Below are 24,028 nucleotides of genomic sequence, written 5' to 3'. Positions count from 1 at the left end.
AGCTGTAAATATTCGGATTAAAAAATAAAAAAGCTGTAAATATTTGAGACCCATTGGTAATACAGAAATGATTTGTATCCATCGGGTTAAATTCCGACTGAGACAATGGGAATGAGTCCCACCCCTGCTAAGCCGCCGGATCACGGGATCCCAACTTTTGTGTCTGGCAGGATCAGAATCCCGCGGTCAGTGTATCATTCCCGGCAGTTGGTGATTTGCCTTCAAATTATTGCTATGAGTCTTCACAATTGCTTGCATTTCTTTTTCGTTGTACTTGTGTTCTGTAAAGCTCGTCGATTATGGTCTACTTTTCCTATCTATACCCAACAATTACATGAGCCATGGCCCATAAAATGAGAAAAGAAGAACGTGGAGATGGAAAAGCACTACTACAATAGAAAGGAACACAAAGGTTGAACGCGACTCTACATGTAATACAAATCAAAATCAAATTCTAGCAAATTTTCTGATAAAAGTCGCGATCCTGGATGCCCTTAGTCCAAAAATCAAGATCTCAAAAGTTAAAACATTTCCCTCTGGTTGAACTAGAAAACAATCAAGAATGCTACGGTAAATTATTCTCGGGAAAAAATAGTTGTCAATCATTTTTTTTAGTGACACCTACATCTCTTTTCAGATGAGTATGCCGTACGTATAAGGTCGACCAAATTTATGCACCTTTTTTATTCAATTGTAATGTGACCGGCCTTCTTCTCCACTGCTGATGTAAAGATACCAAAAATTGGGAAACCTCCTGTATATGAGTGGGTGATCCATAAATTAATACATAACCAAATAGATAATAGAAGAGACAGTGGATTTCAGCTCACTAATTCAAGGACAATTCTACACCTAGTACTAATTAAGTACTATAATTAAGAATATCATATCCTTAATTATTACTAGGTGTGGAATTGTCCTTGATTAAGAAATATTAATACCAAGTGCATTTTCAGACTAAAATTCCAAGTTCGCCTGATCAACAATGACTGGCTTTTAGCAACAGGTAATGAACAAATATCGCAACAAAAACAAAGAAATTGCAGCTCATTGCGCAATCTACTATCTGAATAGCATCGATGTCATGCTCAAGCGGTGTCATGTTTGCAAGTTGCATAACATTATAATCTTACAGTAGCATACGCAGTTACTCATTCAGCAGGCTTTCTCTATTACCATAAGGTCTTATGTCTACGCATAGATGATGTCCTTCCTGACATGCAAATAGTTTACATATTTTCCGACGAAATAAGTAGATGAAATGAACTGACTTCTAACTTCAATTATCTAGATTCTTAAAATGAGCTGACAATTGTTAGTGGTTGGTATTCTATCCAAAGAATTAGGCCTGAGGGTGGGAATCATCACCTTTTAGCCTATAAGCATGTGACATGTCACATGATAATGAGGAATCTACGTGCGATAGATGAAAACCCCATTTTATATGATTATCAAAACAGAAATTTGATTAGGGTATCTGGGTATGTTTTGCCTTACCTAATAAAGAAGCGCTTTCTAGACGAATTAAAAGGTTAACTAAGCTATTATTGATGAATTTATTGAAAAAATTAGTTTTTTTCTTAATTAGTCAATGGTTTTTCGAAAAATTAAGATTATCAATTTTAATCAAATTCATGAATTTAAGTTCTAAAATATGTTGAATGATACTGATATGATGTGTAGATGATACAGACATCTCTGAAAAGTAGAAGCAAAAACTAGGAAAATAATAGGTAACTTGGCTTATTAATTCTTCTTACCTTAAAGGCGACCGATTCAATCCAAAATGTTGCATCTCATGTGGGATAGTGCAAATAAAGGCTCATAGTGAGATTTTTTGCCCAGTAAAAAAAGATTAACATGGATGTTGATGTTGATTTCCATAAGAACACTACACCATATTTAGGGTTTAGTAACTCCCTATTTCAGTCACTAAATGGGTTTGTAACGTGCGTCGGCCATTACAAAAGAGGGTGCAACAAATTTTCGTAACCTACATGTTGCCTTTACGAATTCGGGGTTGCGACTGATTTCATAACTGAAATGCAGCCGTTACGGATTGAAAATTAGTAACCACCCTGCGATCGTTTCTAAATTTTTAATATAGTTACAAATATATAGAACTAAGTCAACGTTGACCGACTCCTATTATCCTGATAAAACTTTAGTAACACCTTTTTGCCGTTACTAATTTTTCTGTAACCAAAAAGAAAAGAAGGCCAGTCGTCATTGACCTGGTCAAAATTAATTCCCACCTCTTTTATTTTACCCTGCAAGTACTCTATCCCCTGGAATTATTTTCATTCAATTCAATTCAAACATTCCTTCTCCATTCAAAAGAAAGCAAACATTCATTCATTCTACATTCAGACGTTCATTCATTCTACATTCAAAAGAAGCAAACATTGTTTGAATCAATATATAAGTTAATCGATTTGTTCGATGATACTTAGGTTCATAGTGAGTTCAACTGTCGGATGATTCATAACTGCTAAGTATAGGCAGATGACTCTTTTCTCATCTAAAAATCTGAGTTCCAGCAGTACAAATAAGATTACCTGAATTCTACTTGTTTCTTTTTCTAATTCAATATCCGCTTGTCCTTGACAATCCTGATAACTGCTTCGTCTGCAAGCAAAAATACAATGGATTTAGGAATAGAGTTTCGCAAACTCTCGCATACAACTCCGTCATAACCAAACAAACATATAGTATGGGAAACGTGTAATCATGAAAGTCATTTCGAATGTGTGCATTTGCAGTACCTTCTATAAGACGAGGAAAGGTGGTAAATTTCCTGGGAAGTTCTTTCACCATCTTAAGAGTTGTAGCTTCCTACAATCTTCATGCATGGTCACAGCAGAACACCAGTATGGAAGCAGGGCTCCAACAGCAAACCAATCAAGACTTTTGGTTCTTCCAGCAGCACCTAGGGCATCAGTCCTTTTGAGAATTCAGTGCAGCTGCGGCGCCCAATCTGAACCCTATGGAAGTAAACAAAAGTAAAGTAAGTCATCAGGCTTAAACAAATGGGGGAAAAGAGGCCACAGACTATAACATGTCAATGCTTTAAAGTCAATGTCAGCAAGAATGACACTATCTTTACATGTCCAACCAGTGTATAAGTATAGTCGCTAGCCCATCATTCTTTGTAACACATATGATCTACAAAATAAAAGAGAGTAGCTACATAATCTTGATTTCTTGATGATAAAAGAGAGTAGTTGCATAACCTTTCTTGATGATGAAAGAGAGTAGTTGCATAACCTTTGACCATTGTCAACTTCAACAAACTTATAATCATGAGCAACAAGTGGATTGTTCAATTTCTCTTCTGTTGATCCACATAACTATTACCAGTCAACTGATTTTCTCTCAAGATGTTAGACAATAGGTTTTTGTTCCACATCTATTCAAGCAATAATATAAACTTACACTGAGCTGAAGACATTCTCAGAAAAATCATACATGAAATTCTGTTTATTATTCTTACATACAGTTTTACTTTTCCCTCACCCTCTCTGACGCCTATTGTACTAAGAGCTCAAACATACTACCAAAAGCATATGTTGCTCCTCCAAAATAGCTCAGAGGATTTTTGTTCATTATCCCTTTCAAAGGTAAAGCTACCCTACAGTTCATAAGAGAATCTTTTTAAATTAAGGATCATCTTTTTAATGACATATGAAGCAATTAAATTAAGGTTTGGGTTGAGTTCAGGTTTATGAATGAGCAAACAGCATTATCATGCTTAAACTAAATATGTCTAAGGTATGAGATTTACCTTTGATTTAGGTCACCTCTCAGAATTGAACCCATTTGTCCAATATTGGTTATTTGATGTATTGGATTCACTCACTCATCAACTAAAACCTTCCAGTTCCTATCAAAAGGATCAAAAATCAACAAATCAATTTATTTCTCTAACCATTTTCTTTGTTTATTCATCAAACTTCAGTTTGAAAATGATCTGTCTCACCAAGGTATTTGATAACCTAAGAAGAAAAATAGCAGAATAAAGTAATCAAAATGACTTAGTCCCTCGTCAACAGAGGTAAAAAAAAAAGTTGTGATACAAAAGAGCAGCTGATCCAATGGCAAACCTCTGTGCAGAACAATTCAACAAATGCAATAAACAGAAAAGAAGAGAGTAAGAGTTGGAGAAAAATAAGTCACACATGTTTGTACCTTTTCAATAGCAGCAGTCATGTCCCGGATCCTGTGGCTCACTATAGCGCACTTGATTTATCAAAAGTAGTATCATCAGGTGACCAACACTTCCTGAAACGCAAATTTTGGATTATTAAGTCAGCCATTTAAATGTTAAGCTCGCAAATAGTTTATACCAAAGAAGAATGCTTATGCATAACTATCAATAGTAAGTCCAATATGAGTAAATAGCTTCTGCTCTTATTCATCTACTCCTTCAACAACAAAAAAATCAGATGCATAATTTTGATTTGTGATTCCAGAAACCCATTTGATAAAAACACACATCTCGAAAGAAAAAAAGACAAAAAAGCAGAAAACTTGACATTGATAGTTATAGAGGACAATGTTAATTCCTTGCAGATTGCAATAAGGCTGTGCAATTACCTGCAGAGATATACATAAGGTTTTAGCCTTCTTGAAGATTGCAATATAGTTGGCTGTGAATGTCTTGTTTTCTAGGTTACTAACCATTCCCTCTCGGAGATCTCTAGCTGTACGCAAAGATTTCAATCCTGGTTCCTTTGGCCTCTCTATTTCCTGTCAATCACGTAAAATCTCAGATTGTACCAAAAAAGCGAGCAACAATGAAACAATCACTCCATTGAAAAACAGTAAATCACCTTAGGGTAACCACCAGGATCATATGTGTCGATGCCTAACAAATGCCCAAGACCATGAGGCATAAAAACAACACCTATGCTTTCAGTCATTATTTCATGAACGTCACTACAGCACAAACCCACAAAAAAAATTTCAATTAGCATTCGCTTTGGCATAATGGCATTAAAATAGTAAGACTTGGAGTTTAAAAAGTACCCAATAAGGATGTCACCATCCTTTAGTGACTCGAGGATAATTTTCTTTGCTAATCTACAAGTAGGAGTTTAAGTGAGCTCAGAGATGCACAATATATGGCCAAGAAAGCATTATAAAAGAAATCACCCACAATATCATACAACTATATAAAATCAATGATTTGTACGCCAAAGTTTTAGGTTCCATAAAGATTATTATCAATGATCTGAAAGACAACCCATTTTTCATTACCAAAATTAGGCACAAAAACCTAAACGAAATCTAAAACCACCTAAAAACACAAAATTGGAAACCCTAATTGAAAATTTAGGGGTGGAATCGATAAAACAATAGAAAAGAGTTTCCCTCAACCACCCATATCTTGATCATCGTCAGCTATTTTAGGTTTGAAGAGGAATCTGTGTTCTCGATTTTAGGTTTTCTTCGTCGCTTCAAACAAACAACATTAATCAGAAACAAGATCAAAACCTAAGCAATCAGCTCTAAAATCGCCAAATAGAAGTATTGATTTTGAAAAAAAACTGAAAGGGATACCACAAGAACCTATTAAAGATTAGAAAATCGGATAAATGATAAAAAAAATGATGATGATTTACCTTTTAATTGAGGTAGAGAGACCAGGACAAAGAGAAAAGTTCTTCTTCTTGTTGTTGATTTTAATGAATCTCCATCGATAAAGAGGAAGAAGATTGAGAGCGAGAGACGGAGATACTGAAAGATCGAGGTAATAGATGGAGATGCTTGTTCAGGTTTTCCTCATGGAGGCTGCTATGCTGGTGAATGAATGAAAGTGAGAGAAAAGACGATAGGTATAAGTTAGGGTTAGTTTTCTCACACACGTCTGTAGCACGCGTAAACTTAGGTGTTACCTGGGACACGCGTTTTTAACACGATTCTGTTCCAGCAGTTTCTAATAGTAACATGGGCTGGGTCGTTACTAAACTTGTTTTAATTTATAACTGAACCATAGCAGTTACTAAATTTTCGTAACTGAGATTTCCTGTTACGAATTAGTAACGGCTACATGTCTGTTACTAAATTTAGTTACTAATCACTGAATAAGGTGTAGTGGAAAGACTAGTGTTATCACACCCTCAGAGCGAGTGCAGCATAAATATGCATCTCTGGAAACCCAAATTTAATTAATTTCTTTCTTCCAAACTGGACATAAGATCTGGGCGTACAATTTCGTTGCCAACGTCATATATTAGCGAAGAACTATACCTAAGGGCAACTGCAATGGTGCGATCAAAACCAAAGACCAAATACCAAAAAAAAGATCAAATTTTAGGTTTAGTCCGTGGCAACAAGCAACGGTACCCGACTAAAATTTGATCGAGCGTAACTCAAATATCCGTCCCACATAACTTTCATCAGGCGAACACTATATGTTCGTCCCTCTTTTTTTTATAAAACATTTTTTCATGGGACGAACTAAGTATGTCCGCCCAATTCTTTTTAAAAAAATTTTGAAAACAACTTTTCAAGGGGCGGACTCTAGTATGTCCGCCCCATTTTCTCTATTTTAAAAAAAAAATTTTTTTTCAAAGAGCGGACATATAATGTCCGCCTCATTTTTTTTTCTTTTTTTAATTCAAAAACTTTCGTCAGGCGCATTTTATACTTACGCCCCACTCCCGACGAACTTTTAATCTCCGCTCGACCAAATTTGGTTTTGGTCTTGGTCCCAGACCAAATATAGTCTGAAATTTGGGTTTTGGTCCAGATTTTAGTCTTTAGTCCGTACCACTGTGTCTCGTTCCTCGACCAAATAAATGAGTTTGATCGCCCACTGTGGATGCTCTAATACCTTAACCCAAATCAAGAGAACACACCCAAAAAAGGAGTATATTTCCAAATCAAAATTCCAAGTTCCATTAATTAATAGTGACTGGCTTTTAGCAACAACTAATGAACAAAATATCCTACCCCAAAACTAAGAAACTGCTCATACTACCCTTTTGCTTAATCTCAATGGCCGTGTAGAGTTTTTGATGTCGCACTCAAGCGACTGCCATACCAAATTTGCAAGTTGCATGGTGTTGACCAAATAGTAGTATGCCTAGTTCCTTCATCAGCAGCATTTCTTTGTATACATTAGAAAACATTTCACATCAAATTTTCTTGGATAACCGATCTAAAAAACATACAAAATAGTATTTCCTTTCGTTTCTGCAAAAGCGATACTTTCATTTTTTTTTTCATTTTAGCCTATAATATCTCTTTTGGAGAGAAACATAAAGACAAGAAATGTGCAAGAAAAATACAACTAACGAGAAAACAAGGAGCAAAACCATAGTCCAAAATAACAGCCTAACAAGAAAACAAAGAGCAGGGAAAAAAAAATTGATCTCGCACAAAACACCAAACTACGTCCAAGAAAGGCCCTAATAGAAACAGAAAACGCCTTCAAATTATTGCACCGAGTCTTGACAATTGTTTGCAATTCTTTTTCGTTGTACTTATACTTGTGTCTGTAAAGCTCGTCAATTATGGTCTACTTTTCCTATCTATAACGAATCACAACATGAGCCATGGCCCATGGCAGGGACCTTATGGAAAGGAGAAAAGAAAAAAAAACACCGTGGGAATTGAAAAGTACTACTACAAATACAGAGGAACTAGACACTACATAATCAAATTCTGGTGATTTTTCCGATAGAAGTCCAACAATGGGAATCCAAAAGTTGAAACAATTCCGTCACCTTCCTCTGGTTGAACTAGAAAACAATCAAGAACGCTGCCGTAAAACATTCTCATAAAAAAATCAGGTGTTAGTCATTTTTGGTGTGACACCTGCATCTTTTTTAATAACTCAGATGACTATGCCTGTAGGTTTGCTGTCGATCAAATTTATGCACCTTTTTTATCCAATTCTATAGTAATACCGGCCTTTTTTCCCCATTGCTGATGTAATGATACTAAAAAATGGGAAACCTCCTTCCTTTCACATGAATCTTAGTGGGTAATTTAAAAATTACTCCAAATTAGCTTAAAATATAATTAGTTAATTGAAGAGACAGTGGATTTCAGCTCACTAATTCAAGGACAATTCTACACCTTGTACTAATTAAGAACAATTAAGAATATTATAATCTTAACTATTACTAGGTGTAGAATTGTCCTTGATTAAGTAATACTAATTAAACCATGTCGATAACACGTACACTGATACACGCGTCAAGGAATTCTTTTTCCACTATAAAATGAACAAAATGTAGAAGAGGAACACCAAACCCATCCATTATTCAGTTTCTTAACTTCAATACCAAAAAAAAGTAGATTCTGAAACCATGGGAATGTGTATATCATCTGTTAAATCTTCCAACATTCATGATGAAAACACTAAAACACAGCAAGATATCTATCAAAATGCAATTTTCATTCATTCAAGTTCATCTAAAACTCCAATAGGTTCAGTTTCTTCTCAACAAGGTCAGAAAGGAATAAACCAAGATTCTGCTATACTTCAACAGGTAAATATATATATGCATATTTGTGTCACCTACGTACGTTTAAGTTTCGTGTTCTTGATTTTTATGAACTATTTGTAATTCTTGTATATTTGTTTGTATTAATGAAGGGTTTTGGGATGGATGCTGGAGTTTTCTGTGGAGTGTTTGATGGACATGGAAAGAACGGCCAAATTGCGAGTAGATTAGTTAGAAGTTGGTTACCTGGTTTAATATTAAACCAAAAGAAAGCAATTTCTTCACTTGATTTGGTTTTCAATAAGGATTCTGTTGAGGAATGGAGTAAAGCCTGTATTGGTGCTTACAAAGTAATGGATAAAGAACTTAAACTTCAAGAAAACTTGGATTGTTCTTGTAGTGGAACTACTTCTGTTACTGTCATCAAACAGGTAATTAATTAACTGCAACTTTTTCTTTGAGAATCATAATGTTTTGTAAATGATTTTTGTTCTTGGACTAATTTAAAATTTATGAAACAGGGTGAAGATCTTGTTATTGCTAATCTCGGTGATTCGAGGGCCGTATTAGGGACTGGTTCTAATAATGGTGAACTGATGGCTGTTCAGTTAACAACTGATCTAAAGCCTAGTGTACCAGAAGAAGTTGAAAGAATAAAGAAGAGTAATGGTCGGGTATTTGCACTTGAAAACGAACCTCACATTTCCCGTGTATGGTTACCTGACCAGAATTTCCCAGGACTTGCGATGACAAGAGCTTTTGGAGATTTCGAGCTCAAAGATTATGGAGTAATAGCTATTCCACAAATATCACATCATCATTTAAACATCAATGACAAGTTTGTTGTTCTTGCGTCTGATGGGGTAAGCCCTCATACTCTTATTAATATCTGTAATAATCTAGCTACGTATGGTCTGTTTTTGTTTGTAGCGGGTACTGATTGTTTGTGTTTTATGATTGCAGGTGTGGGATGTTCTTAGCAACCAACAAGTTGTATCTATTGCGTCATCGTCAAGACCAGAAACAGCTGCAAGAGAAGTCGTAGATGCTGCGGTTAATTCATGGAAACAAAAGTTTCCTCACTCGAAAATGGATGATATTTCTGTTTCTTGCATGTTCTTCTAGGACAAATACATTTTCTAGTATATTTCTCTAGAAACCTCTTCACATGACAGAATAACTGGTAAAGTCGTCGGGGATGAAACCAACCGGAGCTTTGAGCTCATCCTCCCCTGAATCCTAGTGAACGACTAAAGAATTAAAGAAAAACAAAAAAACTGATTCTGGTTCTTTAACTTTTACTAACTGAAGTTATTCTAGAGATGGGAATTTACTACAAGTCGATCGGAGTCACCAAATTGCAAAATCATGGAGCTGATGAGGCATAGCTAGCTGTTTACAATAGCGTGATCAGCATTCAACTCGATCTCTTTAGCGTAGCTGTTGTTGTATGTATGTATTATGAAAAAAAATATATAGTGTTGAGATATGTAATAATGATAATAGTCTTGTAAGTACAAAAATCTATGTTCATGTACCTACTACTAAATCCATCAAAGATTGTGATGAAGTTAATAGAGAACAACAAGTTAACTACACATTTTCTTACTTGATTTGATGCTTGGCTCGGGAAAAAAAAAACATATCTTGCATCAAGCACCACATCCCAGATTTGAGGAAGGGGGTTTAATTAACAAATGAAGATCTCTGAGTAATAATGACTAGAGATTCACATTGCATGATTGAGTAGTAAATGATCAAAGCTACTTGCCAACTCAGATTACCCTAGTTAGCCTAATGGCAAAAATACAAAACACTCCGGCCACTTGCTCGTTGGTGGTGCCATAGTTTGATTTCCAGCTAAAAACCATTCAACATCGTTCAAAGGTGATTAGAGTTCAACACACAGAGAAACAAAAATGCATAGGCATATACCAGCTCAAAAGCCAACTCTTCGTTTAATGGTTCAACGAGAGTGTACAAACGAAAGAAGGAAACAAACTCGAGGAAACAGCTATAAGATTCACTATGATTTTCTGAATTTTTTCTAATATCTATATATATGTGCATCACAATTGTATAGAATCAATGAAATTGTAGATCGGTAGAAGAATTATAAGTTGACATTTACCCACATTATTTCGTTTATTTATTGCAGAAACTGGATTAAAAATAAAATAAAATAGAATGACATAAGCTTATTGGTAGATTCAATTTGCGGATTCGATTTTTTTCACTTGCTCTTTCACATATTCCTAGAGTTTACATGTTTAAAATATTAGAGGTTTGAATCAAACAACAAATAACACTAGAAGAACTATAAAGGCAGAGAAATAAAGAATGAATTATGAAACTATAATAAAATTTCTAGGTGATCAATAAAACTGATAAGGAACTGAGAAGAAACAAAATGTCGATTCTTTTCAAAAATGCTGATCCAAACCAAATGGCACATTTCAAAATTTAATTATAGGCGATAACTTGCACATCTTGGATTCCATCGAAACCCACTCCCTTATACTTTTGGATTTTTATTCATTTGAAAATGTGGAGTGCTTTGTTGGAGTTTCTCTTAAAATAAAATTAGCCATACAACCACTATAGAAGATTCCAAGTTTTCTTATTATCTTTTTCAAAATACAATTTGATCTAAGTGGTGAATGCATGAATTACTTAGCCTCACATCGGTTGAAATACGTATAATTTTTCTAGTATTTGTTAAAACATTTCTTCATCGATGAAGAATTATTGTTAAAATTTGAGTTTTCTAATTTAATTTATGCTTAACAAAGAAAAATTACCCAATCACCTAAAAGAAAAGAAAGGAAGAAAAATCATAAACAATTAAAGTCATTGCTTGTGTCACATATTAGCAAAGCAAAGAAATATAGCTCGACGGATTTGAGATTAAGAATCCGATTATTGGAGAAGAAACATTCCTGACACATCAATCTCCTGGGACTATTTTTTAAATTTTTTATAAGAAAGAGAAAGCAAAAAGAACAACTTTATAATTCCCAATTGCCATAGCTTTTACTTGTTTGGCAACAACCACCGATAAACCAAATATGGTAACCCAAAGCTAAAAAACTGCTCACAAATCAGTTTTCGGTAGTTCAATAGCCATATATAATACCCCTCCGTTTCTCGAAAAAGAATTACCATGCTCACAAATTAGTTTTCATTAGTTCAATAATCATATATAATACTTTTTCCATTTCCAAAAAAAGTTACTATCATTTCTTCAATTTAACCTATTTTTAGACTAAAATAAAAAAAATGATAGTAACTCTTTTTCGAAAATGGAGGTAACAACTATATGTGACTACGGAGTTTAGAATCAGATGTCACGTTTGTTGAAAAATTGAGTTGGGCTATGGTGCATACACCACACCACACCACATGTGGAAATCCTATTTTTCGTGGTCTGGCAGCGCCGGTGAAGAAGCGGCTGTGGCATATTTTCTCATTTTGGTAGAAAAATCGGCATAAAATCACATGTTTTTGTAGGGGTGTTTAATTTGAGCTGTACGTTAGATTTCCCATTGAATGATTTGGCCGGCCAACTATGTACATTATTTTCGGAAATTTGACTTATGCTATCGACAACTAGTTTGATTTGCGCTGTACTTTGGAATATCTATGTGTTGGGAAGTGCATCAAATTTAGGCTTACTTTTCCACTGTCTCTACTCTCTACAAAATCCAAACATGAGCTATGGGAGCATTTCAAACTCAAAGGAAAATCTAAAGAAAAAGAAACAAATATAAAATAAATCACGGCACTAGATAGTTTAGTGCTCACTGGTGTCGACATGTCCTGTTTTCTACCTCACGGTAGCAGTTATTTCGTTCAAGGGTGATTTGAATATGCACTAAAAAAAATATGCAGGAACGCGGACGCCTGAGTAACCGAGTTTCTGATAGTATTTCCCTGATAATAGGATCTTGAAAGTTGAAAAATTGAAATTAAAGAAAATGCCCTTTTAAAATACAGCGTATCAGCTGGTTAAAGAGCTCTATAGGCTGAAATAGGTAAGCAACTTATCTGTCCTGGGCATCACTAGAATACTCCTAACCAAAAGATTAGATTCTCAAAATTTGTTGAAAAGGGAGGCTTTCTGTTTCCTATCTGGCTTCACTCATTGATGATGTCAATCCCTCTATAACTACAATAATAGAGTTGGTCAAATTCTGTGACTCGCCTCAGATTTCAACTTTGGTGAAATATTTTCTGGTTTAACAAAACTAAACACTGACTAGACTTCGTTTTATCTATAGGCAAACACTGCCATGGGGCAAACTGCCAGTAAAGCTGAGGTGATGAAAGTTAAACACTAAAAAGGCCGCAACAATGTTATCGTCATCACAAAGCAAGTACAACTGATGCAAAACTACAGCTGAATTGTGAAGAGTAACAGTTATGGGAAAAGTACCAATGACCAGGAAAGTGACATTTAAGCATTTTTGAAGCATGGCAGTAGGCAATGCTGTGGAAACTTCTAGGTTGAAATGTAGAAAGAAAAACACTAAATAGTCTCCCACCACATTCATAAAGTACAAGAGCTACTTTCACTCACCAAAATTTGAAGTATATTTCTTTGTTCTTCAGGCCTTACAAATTTGAAGTAGACCTCTAACGTTTGATTAAATTCAGCTGAGAATCAACTTAAAACTAAATAAGGGAGAAATAGAAAACCTCTAATGTTGGAAACACTAGCTTTCTCCGCTTACTGATCACCAGGAAGGGTTTTTATGATATCAGAATCACCTGGTAAACAATGTAGGAACAGGAAGGGTCAGACAAAAGAAGAAGATGAAGATCCAATAAAAACATTTGAAGTTGTAGGAAAAGGATATTTTGGTCTCACCTGGATCAATGATACTAAGGCATGACACACGGTAGTATCGTCCACAAGCTGTTCCCAAGTCGACATTGTCTAAAACAATACGAGAAGGATAAAATATATCGTCAGCATGAAAGATATAATAGGATAATAACCTCAAGACAACTAAGATGGCACCAATAAAGAATAAAGTCGGGAAGACACAACTCCGAGGAGACTTTATCAGTAATTTGTTAATCGCATATGACAATCTGTTAATCGCATATGACAATTTGTTAATCGCATATGACAATCTACTTCATGCAAACATTATATGTCCATCAACGAGTACACAACAAAACTACCTAAAAAGGATGGAAAATAAAAACAAACAACTATCAAATATGAAAACTCCAAAATAACAAAAGCAGCAGAATTATAAAAACTTGAGCTCTATGATATGACTGCACTCTCTCAAACAACAACCTCGCATAGCATACCCTGATAATGAAGGTAACGTGTATTGCAACTGTACAAAGGTATAGTTACAGGACAAAATATGGTCTTTTCTTTCGTTTTTTGTTTTATTTTGAAGCAATCCGCAGGGTTAAGGAGACCCTAACCATACAAAGAACTACTCACGATAATAAGTTTTCAGACTCCTATCCTTCTCAAGAATCTACCTCAACTCCTGACTAAACTCCCCAGGATCTACCTCACAAAATCCTCAGACGGATGCATAGCAGCTAACAAATTAGATGCACCATTAATTTCCCAATATATATGACAGACTTTAACTCTACGCAAAGACTTCTTAAGCTGGCAGATCCTTCTCCACAAGTGCATAACACCCCAATTAGGTTTTGGCTATTTGCTATTGAACAAGCTGAATACGGCCATAGAGTCTGTGCTAATATTAATCCTGGTAAACTTCTTCTTTATAGTAAATTTCATAGATGAAAGGTTGTTAACTACATCTGATTGTTGTGAATTGCAGGTAAGGCTCTATTTTGTTATTCGTGCTCAAAACTAAAGCTTTACTATGTTAATGTAGCATTTACCAATTTGATATTTATCTACACTTACTTGATCACTATACACATGACAGACTAACTCTACGAAAAGATTTCTTACGCTGGCAGATCCTTCTCCATAAGTGCATCACAACCCATCTAGGTTTTGGCTCTTTGCTATTGAACAAGTTAAACGTAGCCAATAGGATCTGTGCTCATATAAATCCTGGTAAACTTCTTTTTTATACCCAATTTCATAGACGAAGGACTATTAAAGACTATTAACTGCAACTGATTGTTGTAAATTGCAAATAAGGCTTTATTTAGTTACTCGTACTAAATAGAATTAAAGCTTAACTATGTCAATGTAACATTTCACCAAGTTGACATTAAAAATTTAGCATCTGTTATCAGCGAATCTAACCACACATCCAATAAAAACAAGTCATGCTTGGTCATGTAAACAAGACATTATTAGACCAGGACGACAACCAAAAGCGATCAAACATGTCTTTATACAGTCACATTGTATCTATCACAAACATATAAGAAGAAATTGAAGAAAACCAGATAAATTAACAATCAAAATTGTATACTTACTTCCATTGAAATGGTGAACTCCAACTTTAGCAAGCATAGCATAGTACTCAATCTCAGATTTTCTCAAAGGAGGACAATTATTTGAGATAATTATAAGCTTTGCTACAACAATAAAATTACTATCCAATCAGTATTAAACCCTCTTAATCCTCCTCAAAAGAAAATTTAAAAAAAAAAAAAAAAAAAAAAAATTAACAATGATTACATTTGGAGCTTCTGAGAGTCCTAAGGACAGTTTTGTAACCAAGTGTGTATTTCCCACTCTTCATTACAAGAGCAAGTCTGTTGTTAATACTCTCATGAGTCTTCTTCTGCAAAATCAACCAAAAATCCAAATTCATAAACAGAAAAAGAGTCTAAAGGGGAATTAACAGATATTCGATTTACTTACCATTTTCTTTGCGACCACCATGTTTAGAGATTGTTAGTTTTCTCTGAATACGGCACAGCAGTGAATCCAAGAGTGAGAAAGAATGGAAGAAAAAGAGTCGAGAAGAAAAGAAAGAAACCCTTAAGGAGGAGGAGTGGAGGACTAGCTCTGAGGGTTGGGCCTTGACAGGTAAGGTTACGTGGGCAATTAGGGCTTCATTTGAATGGATGCAACTGGGCCGTGATTAGGCAATTGACATCTTTTAGGAGCTGCTTGTAGAGCTGAGCAGCTGATAAAATCCAGCGGATTTGGTCCCGTGACTCTCATCCGCGTCCAATCCTTTGAATGTTCCATCCAGGTCTAATCCACCGTCTAGAGGGTTTGTCGTGTGCAAACTGGTAGACCAGATGATTACCGGATACTAAATAGGTTACAAACACAAAAATATGGTTATTCGATCCAAAGTTAGAGCTGCAGTTGAAGCTATGAAAAAAATATATATATATATATATATTTTTGGATAAGGTTGTCAAATGTCCCGTTTACTGTGAAGAATAGAAGGTTGAACATTATTTAAGAAGAACTGACGGGTTTCATAGCTCTTGTATCAACGGATGGATTATATTTCTAAGATGCACATGGGTGAAACGATGAGGGTATCAAATATACCACAATATTCTATATAGTTGAAGTTCACCAAGATTGATAAATATTCTCTAATTTGTGAGCGTGACTAGAATGAATCACGTGAAAAAAAAAAGGGAATGCCTCAGAAATCGTGTGTAGAATGTGACAGGAGCTAATTTTGGACTCTATCTCTTCATGGATGGTCACATATGTCATGTGGAGGACTAATTCTCGTATATGTGTGGGTCACTTTTTTGAGTATGGGGATCTCAAGGAAGTTTACCCGCGTTTTTAGATAAACATGTATACTTTAGGCTCGATTTACTAGTCGTGAGTATGTTTGAGGGGCTGAGAAAGATGCATGTTTCCCTAGGTAATGCTTGTCCCCGAGTTTTGTGCTTGTAGAAGACTCTGAATGAGATGGTTCAGCTTAAATTGTCATGAGGCCGGTTGAAGCTTGGCTCTTGAGACTGAATCTCTTTATAGTCTGTTGGGACATGTTCCAGACAGGGAGAGAGGCTTGCATACGTAATAATGTTTCTATAAGACTTTAGATCACTTGTCTTTGGCCAGCGTATCTTACAAGGATGTTGTTAGGAGTCAATTATGACCATGTCTGTATAGTGGGGCCGACGTGACTAGATGTATCTCGAAAGGATGTTCTAGAAGTTTATTATAGTGCCAGGGGGAATAATAACCAGTTTATCTCGTAGGTATGTTCTAAGAATTACCGAAGAGGCCTCGGTATGTCTAGTCAGGGCCCAAAGTACACATGACTAGTTAGTATCTCACGAAGATATATATTAACCAGTCTCTGATCTTAAATAGGGGCTAGTCGTGCTTATGGGAGACGGAAGTCTCTCCTCATGCTCATAGGTCAGTCGTGGACGTTTTATGAATCTATAAAGCCTCCATGATTAGCAATGTCTTGTCAAGGACGTTTACTAGGAATCATGGAATCACGACCAGCTATATCTCGCGGGACGTGCTAAAATCATGGTTGCTCATGCTCTCTTTCCATGTTTAGTCTTCGGACATCTCACATTGTAGATTTGTTAAACCTCAAAGACAATTATTGGCTCAGAATAATGATTCACCCATAGTCGTAAAATTACCATTTTGTTTCCAGTCTTGAAATGACTATTTTATCCTTTATCTAGATTTCACCATCGACCGACATTAAAATAAAATATTTGGATAATGATGATGATTAATTATTAAAAAAAAACCAAAAAAATAGTAATTTGGATAAGAGATATTGAATTTTACTACATAATGACCTACCCAGAATGGAGGAATCGTCTCCTAGTTTTTCATGGTCTAAAAAAAAAAAAGAAAAAAAAGATCATCCATGAGAATAACTCAAGCAGCCCAATTATTTTTATCAATTATTTTAGGTAGCCCAATTTCTAAGGATGCCTAAAATTCCTTTGCCAAAGGCCCGCTGCTACATTGCCAAATTGGTGTGGTCTGAAAATTGACTTTTCACTCCCCTGGCCCTTATAGGCCTATACTATCTTTGAGAATTTTGACATACCAGTACCAATGCTCCGCAATGACATAAACAACATCCATGTCTAGTCTTTATCGCAATTTCAAATGTTGTCTATTTAATTTTGTTGTTTTCTGTCTCAATTTGAATTGATTGCACTGTTTTGTTTTCTCTATGCTCAAGGTGTTTGTTTGGTCATGTTTAGCAGGTATTGTTAATTGACTACTGATCTTTCTCTCTGATCAAGATTCCATTACAAAGGTTGTCCCTATTCAAAGGTTATTCTCTTTTAAAGGTTGGTTTTTTCAAGGTGATAAGGATGCATTTGGTACTATTCGACATAACAAGAGACAAAGTGCTTTGGCGAAAGGTTCTGTGGTTCGATTTTACAAGCATGAGTTATCAATTTGTTTACAGAAATCGAAATCGACTCAAGAGGATGATTCGTCAATTTCTTATTATGAGAAGTGGCACTAGTTCTCTTCATTGCACAACACGTATTCGATCTTATTCTTGTAAGTCCAATATACCAGCTCTGGATTTACTATCTGGTATCTCTTTTAGTCTTCTTTTATCTCACCATGTCAACTAGAAAATCAATAGGAGAGGTATCTGAACTTATAGAAAGTATTAAAAATACCAATTTAGAGGAAGATGATAACACTCATAGAGTTATTAGATACCCTCATATCAAGTTACAGCCATCTATTAAGAAATGGAGTGTTAGTCTTATGGGGAAGATAATATGTGAATTTCCTATGGGAGATGATAAGGTGGAGCAAGAAATTACCATGGCTTGGGGACATGGACATTTTCATATGAGAATGCATGATACTAATATGTTTATCTTCAGGTTTTATGATTGGGATAGCTATAACACTGTGTTGGAAGAAGGCCCTTGGATCGTAGATGGGTACCTAGCTATATTCAGAGAATGGAATACATTTATCATTCCAGAAGATATTGATTTTTCAACTCAGCAATTTTGGATCGACATCAATAAGCTGCCACCAGAATTCCTCAATGTTGAAGCTGAAAACCAAATTGCAAGCATCCTTGGTAATCCTCTCTAGCTTATTCCATAAGATGGAAATCCTACTGATACAAATGTTGTAAGTGTTCTTATTTAATTTAATATTTAGAATCCTATGTTAAGGGGCATAATGACAGATAATGCAGCAAAGTTAACCCAATGGATTCCCATATATTTTCAAAGGCAACCAAAAAAACTATGTCCTGCATGTTTAATTTTAGCTCATGATGAAAATGAATGTTCAGATAAAGCAGACAATGTGCGGACAATTGCTAGTTATATTTTCAAATTTGGATAAGATTTTGGTGAGGTTATTGATTCAAGAGCTAATAATCCTAAGTATAAGCAGGGTGAACAGATCTTCATCTCTCCTAAGAAGTCTAGAAGTAAAAAGAGAATGGAAAATAAACCATTTCAAATTCCACGAGATGGCTTTCATGTGTTCCACACTCTATATTGCATCAGATCAAGGGGCTGAATCTTCTACTACAAGACGTTATAAGCGTTCTCGAGATGGATCAGTTGCAAGTAGCTCTGCCAGTGCGTCACTTTATGCAAATCCATTTCAGGACCAATTTTCGACTGCATCTCAGCAAGTGGAGTATACGCAACCTGCTTACTATGGGAATGAACATCAAATGCATACGAGTTTGTATAGACCAATTCCTCATCATGGAGACTGGGATCACCTTATGGGATAATCTTATGGGAATCTTTGAAAAGAGCATGAGGATCAGGTTTTTTCCACCACTTCTACACCTTATATTTTTCTTCTCATTTTTAAGCCAGAGTTTTTTATTTCTGTTTTCATTTCTGTCAATTATCATCATTGTTGCTTTGAAATGCGCATACTGGCCTGGAATGTTCAGTATTTAGGGAATAAGAACACTAGACATCATTTACAGGATTGCGTTCATCAGTATAGCCCTGATATTATTTTTCTTTCTAAAACTAAGCAGAAAAATAAAAATGTTTGCACATCTTTTATTACAAAGCATGCATTTTCCAAACATTTGGTGTCATAATACTAAGCTCAAGGCTGGGGGCATTGCAGTCCTTTGGAAAGATGGCTTCAAACTAGAAATTCATGCATTTTACTGACTATATGGTCAATTTTATTCTACACAATGGTCCAGAAAATCAACAATGGGTGTTAACTTGTTTGTATAGCTCTAGTTATCAACTAGAAAGAACACAACAATGGAAAGCTTTAGATGATATGGGAAGTCATATGGATTTTCCATGGATCATTATAGGGGATTTGAATGTCACTTTGTTTTGTCATGATTGAAACTCCTTTTCTACTCATGCATACCATACTCCAGCGATCATTCAGGATCTTATTTCTCAATGTGGTCTTTTAGAACTTCCTTTTAGTGGTCATCCATTTACTTGGACCAATAGACGTAAGAATGTTCAATTAGTCCAAACTAGATTATATAGAGCTCTTGCATCCACCCATTGGTTTTCATTATTTCCTGATGCCATCATAAATCATCTTATTCCCTTAGGCTCAGATCATGCACCTATTTTGTTATCCACTAAACCTCAATCCATCAGAACCTACAAACTGTTTCTATTGTATGAGACTTGGGCTAAACATGAGACATTTAAAGACCTAATTCAGCAAGAATGGGGGCAGGATCAGTTTGGTTCATCGACTATGCAGTTCCTAAAGAAACTACAGCAGGTTCGAAGAGGTATTACTAAATGGAAGAAGCATCATTTTGGTAATATTGATGATCGCATTAAAGCAGTACAGCAGCAGATTCAAGCATCTCAGGCTTATTCAAGTACTTCTCAGGACAAGGTTGCAGAATTGCAAAAAGACCTTCAGCATTGGTATAATGTCAAAGCAGAGATCAGCCATCAACAGTCTAGAGATAAGTTGTTGAGTAGTCAGGATAAAAATACAAAGGTTTTTCATTCTCAGGCTAATTACAGAAGGAGACGCAACCAAATTGATTCAATCAGAGATGAGATGGGTAATTGGTATTCTACAAGGGCAGACATTCAGAATTTTCTCATAAAACATTTAATTCCATCACTGCATCTTGTCATCCATCGCAAGACTCGGATATTTTTAATCTCCTCAGTCCTTGTATATCTCTGCAATAAAATGAAGACCTCACTCAAATTTCTTCTATAGAATAAATTCAACAAGTTGTTAATCAGATCAATCCTTGGGAAGCTCCGGGGCCGGATGGATTTCAAGCGGGATTTTATAGGATGTGTTGGGATGAAGTGGCAGATGGGTTAGTGGCAATGGTACAAGATTTTTTTCAACATGGTAAAATGCTTCCTCAGATTAACTTCACTTATCAAGTCTTAATCCCAAAGAAATTATGTGTAGAAACTCCATCAGATCTTCGACCGATTAGTCTTTGCAACATTTCATATAGGATTATCTCAAAGATATTGGCTAACAGATTAAAAAAGTTGCTCCCAAAGCTTATTTCTCCATGGCAAGCTACATATGTGCAAGGCCGAAACATTTTAGATAATACTATTATAGCTCATGAAGTCATAGATTATATGAAAAGAACTAAAATTACTTCAGGTGCAGTGGCGATTAAATTGGATATGGTAAAGGCTTTCGATCGTATAGAATGGGGTTTTACTCTTAAAGTTATGCAATGTTTGGGATTTCAGGAGAAGTGGTGTTCACTAATTTATCAATGTCTCAGCACTGCATTTATTTCAATTTTACTAAATGGGTCTCCTACTCCACCTTTTCAACCATCCAGAGGCATTCGTCAAGGTGATGCGCTTTCTCCGTATATTTTCATCATATGCATGGAAGCTTTTAGTAGGATGTTGCAATCAGCTGAAACAACAAGGTTAATCCAACCATTGAATCCAGCACCAAAAGTCCCAAGTATTTCCCATCTTTTTTTCGCCGATGACTGCATTATTTTTTTCCGTAGCTTCAAACAGCTCAGTTAATAATATGATGAAGATTATTTCTCAATTCTGTAAGGTTTCAGGGCAGATGGTGAGTCTACATAAATACATTATTCACTTTAGCAATAACATGAGTGAATCAGATAAAGATTATATCTCAGAAATGATTCAGATGCTAAAAATGCCATTGACGCAGAAATATTTGGGCATTCCTCTATTTATTGGCCGTAACAAAAATTCATGTTTTACAGACACTGGGAATAAGATGGATAGCAGAATCCAAGCTTAGAAGGGAAAGTTAGTTAATCAAGCAGGTAGAAGCACTCAGATTCAAGCTGTCACAGGAACCATGGCTCAATATCAAATGAGCTGAATGCACATTCCAGAGAAATCACTCAAAAAAATGGAGTCTCTGCAACGTAATTACTGGTGGAATAAGCAGTCTAAGAGAGGTGGATACTTCATTGGCTGGAATGATTTCAGTAAACCAAAAAGATATCGTGGGTTGGGCTTTAAAAATTTAAGATGTCTCAATGAAGCTATGCTCACAAAGATAGCTTGGCACATGTTGACTGAAAAAGAAGCTAAATGGGTGCCAACTTCTTAAAGCAGGATATTTTCCAAATGATGATCCTCTGTATGGCCACATTAAGAAAAAAGGTACTTGGATTTGGAATGGAATTCTAAGAGGATTAAGTTGGATTAGAAGATATCATATTTGGGAGGTTGGAGATGTGACTCAAATTAACGTACAAGGTCAATGGTTTGGGAGGATTTCTGACAAGAATTATCATCATCAGCCTATTAATGTTACAAGCTCTCAAAGTACAGTGGCTGAGTATATTGATCATGCAACAAGAACTTGGAGGCTTGATAAACTTCAGCAAATTTGTACTTCTCATCAACTTCAGCATGTTCAACATATTATCATTCCTCCACAGCCATCTTCAGATCAACTTCGATGGTCTCTTACAAGAAATGGAAGATTTTCAGTTAAATCAGTTTATATGGCCATTCTCTTGCAGCAAACTAACCAAATGCTCACAACCAGCAGCAGCGGAAGTGGTTAATGATTTGGCATGTAGAAGTTCCATATAAATGTCAAATGTTTTTATGGAAGCTGGCTAAGAATATTCTTCCAGTGGCGGAAAGATTACAAAAGAATACTACTTGTGTTCAGTGCTCTCAAGGAATTGAAACAGTCCAACACCTTCTATTTCAATGTTCTGTTACCTCAGAAGTTTGGTCTGTTGTCTCACCTGAGAATCTCCAAGATGCTACTAAATACGGAGATGTTAATCAGTGGCTCCAGTCTTGGATGGATAAAAGATCGTTATTTTCGTCGAAAAGACAACATCTTAGAAATCTGGCAGTGATAACAATGTGGTTCTTATGGAAAAGCAGATGGTTGAAGCTGTTTGAAGGAAAATCACAGTCTCCTACAATTATTACTCAACAAATCTTTCAATTTTGTTACGCTTATGGCCTTTGCATTCATAATAGCTATATACCATGTAGTTACATCAGTAATCATATATCTATTAAGCCTAGAAACGATTGGATACCACCTTCATCTGATTGGTTAAAGCTTAATTTTGATGTTTCTATTCTCCCTGATACTAATTTTGTTGGTTTCTCTATTGTGTTGCGAAATCATCTAGGAGACTGCTTGGAAGCCGTGGCCTGGACAAGGAATGTAAGAGATGTTGATCAAGCAGAAGTGCTAGCTATGTTAAGAGTGCTGCAGTGGCTTAAGTTTAAAGGTTTATGTAAAGTTCAGGTAGAAGGTGATAATAAATCAGTGATGGAGGCTATGAATAAGAACCAGAGTGAATCTATTAGATGAGAAGATCAATGTCTGATGTATGAAAATTTTATCCTTTCACAAGAGTTAGTGAATGTTTATTTTAGATTTGTTAATAGAGTCTGTAATAGAACAGCTGATGCGTTAGCCAAGTTTGCTCGTTTAAATAACTGCAATAGCAGTTGGGTTATGAATCCACCAGGATACTTATCAAAGGTAATCCAGCAGGAAGTTGTTTTTCAGGAGGATTAATCCACTAGAATATTAAGTGTGTTTGCTTTTAAATTGGTTTGTCGTCTTTGGCAGTTTCTTCGGTGTTTGCTTTGGTTTGAAGTCCTTGTATGTGCTCTAGTTTGAGCAAAGTCTATTTATGTTCGTTGTGGTTAGGTTTTGTTGGGGTTAGTGCTTGCTTGATGTATTAAGTTGTTGGCGAGAAACCAAAAAATGTTCTGGGCACACACTTCTAGGCAAAGTGGGGAATGCATCTGAGTGGTTTCTGACCTATATTCATAAATACAATTAACCGTTGCACGAACCAAGCACCTTCCATTGGGTTGCAGATGCTGGCGTGCATCACGTGGATTTCTTCCAAAAAAACAAACAATACCGACAATGCCTTAATACACTACTTCCACATACACTCACTCTACATTGCCCCAAATCTTTGGCAAGCTTGTTACAGCTCTCTCTCACTCACTCTTCATCTCATCCTCTCTTAACAATGTCATTTTTTAGAGATCCTGAGTTGTTTCTAACGTATGAAGCAACTCAGATTAAATTGCTGAAGATTTTTACAAAATTCGGCGACCCTTTTAAGTTTGGGGCAATAGCTCCCATAGGAGAAGTAATGTTCTCTGTTCATCTCTCTTCGGGCAATAACAAATTGAGCGATTTCGATACT

At 35.7% G+C, this 24,028-nt stretch overlaps 4 protein-coding genes and 1 long non-coding RNA gene across 5 annotated transcripts; 2 read left to right on the top strand and 3 right to left on the bottom strand.

Moving 5' to 3' along the window:
- Window positions 1–2,308: 2,308 nt before the first annotated feature.
- On the bottom strand, window positions 2,309–4,255 carry LOC113353450. Its single transcript, XR_003361290.1, has 4 exons — window positions 4,189–4,255; window positions 3,785–3,883; window positions 2,766–2,984; window positions 2,309–2,628 (listed from the first exon to the last, which is right to left on the bottom strand). It is a non-coding gene; the product is annotated as an uncharacterized LOC113353450 (long non-coding RNA).
- Window positions 4,256–4,263: 8 nt separating this feature from the next.
- LOC113351269 (xaa-Pro dipeptidase-like) lies at window positions 4,264–5,708 on the bottom strand. The gene is made up of 5 exons (XM_026595285.1): window positions 5,625–5,708; window positions 5,029–5,082; window positions 4,833–4,938; window positions 4,597–4,749; window positions 4,264–4,281 (listed from the first exon to the last, which is right to left on the bottom strand). The coding sequence occupies exons 3-5, from the start codon at window positions 4,920–4,922 to the stop codon at window positions 4,264–4,266; spliced, it is 261 nt and encodes an 86-aa protein (XP_026451070.1). The 5' UTR covers window positions 4,923–4,938; window positions 5,029–5,082; window positions 5,625–5,708.
- A 2,545-nt stretch (window positions 5,709–8,253) lies between these two features.
- On the top strand, window positions 8,254–10,059 carry LOC113347919 (probable protein phosphatase 2C 12). Its single transcript, XM_026591611.1, has 4 exons — window positions 8,254–8,504; window positions 8,612–8,890; window positions 8,981–9,322; window positions 9,423–10,059. Exons 1-4 carry the CDS (start codon window positions 8,322–8,324, stop codon window positions 9,582–9,584), a joined length of 966 nt encoding a protein of 321 aa, XP_026447396.1. The 5' UTR covers window positions 8,254–8,321; the 3' UTR covers window positions 9,585–10,059.
- Window positions 10,060–12,842: 2,783 nt separating this feature from the next.
- Window positions 12,843–15,390, bottom strand: LOC113353449 (60S ribosomal protein L30). The gene is made up of 5 exons (XM_026597048.1): window positions 15,289–15,390; window positions 15,103–15,208; window positions 14,898–14,999; window positions 13,330–13,398; window positions 12,843–13,229 (listed from the first exon to the last, which is right to left on the bottom strand). Exons 1-5 carry the CDS (start codon window positions 15,307–15,309, stop codon window positions 13,189–13,191), a joined length of 339 nt encoding a protein of 112 aa, XP_026452833.1. The 5' UTR covers window positions 15,310–15,390; the 3' UTR covers window positions 12,843–13,188.
- A 7,038-nt stretch (window positions 15,391–22,428) lies between these two features.
- On the top strand, window positions 22,429–23,169 carry LOC113351268. The gene has a single exon (XM_026595284.1). The coding sequence runs from the start codon at window positions 22,429–22,431 to the stop codon at window positions 23,167–23,169; it is 741 nt and encodes a 246-aa protein (XP_026451069.1).
- The last annotated feature ends 859 nt before the right edge of the window (window positions 23,170–24,028 follow it).

This window comes from Papaver somniferum, chromosome 2 (genome assembly GCF_003573695.1).
Source record: "Papaver somniferum cultivar HN1 chromosome 2, ASM357369v1, whole genome shotgun sequence".
Taxonomy (NCBI): domain Eukaryota; kingdom Viridiplantae; phylum Streptophyta; class Magnoliopsida; order Ranunculales; family Papaveraceae; genus Papaver; species Papaver somniferum.
Note: the sequence above shows the minus strand (reverse complement) of the source record. Positions and strands in the feature narration are given on the sequence as shown.

Coding starts and splice junctions, on each gene's coding strand:
- LOC113351269 (XM_026595285.1), bottom strand. CDS start 4,922: ATGACTGAAAGCATAGGTGTTGTTTTTATGCCTCATGGTCTTGGGCAT. Junction 4,750..4,832: donor ATCCTGGTGGTTACCCTAAG/GTGATTTACTGT, acceptor CGTGATTGACAG/GAAATAGAGAGGCCAAAGGA.
- LOC113347919 (XM_026591611.1), top strand. CDS start 8,322: ATGGGAATGTGTATATCATCTGTTAAATCTTCCAACATTCATGATGAA. Junction 8,505..8,611: donor ATTCTGCTATACTTCAACAG/GTAAATATATAT, acceptor GTATTAATGAAG/GGTTTTGGGATGGATGCTGG. Junction 8,891..8,980: donor CTGTTACTGTCATCAAACAG/GTAATTAATTAA, acceptor TTTATGAAACAG/GGTGAAGATCTTGTTATTGC.
- LOC113353449 (XM_026597048.1), bottom strand. CDS start 15,309: ATGGTGGTCGCAAAGAAAATG. Junction 15,209..15,288: donor TGGTGGTCGCAAAGAAAATG/GTAAGTAAATCG, acceptor TTGATTTTGCAG/AAGAAGACTCATGAGAGTAT. Junction 15,000..15,102: donor GACTCTCAGAAGCTCCAAAT/GTAATCATTGTT, acceptor TTATTGTTGTAG/CAAAGCTTATAATTATCTCA.
- LOC113351268 (XM_026595284.1), top strand. CDS start 22,429: ATGTTTTTATGGAAGCTGGCTAAGAATATTCTTCCAGTGGCGGAAAGA.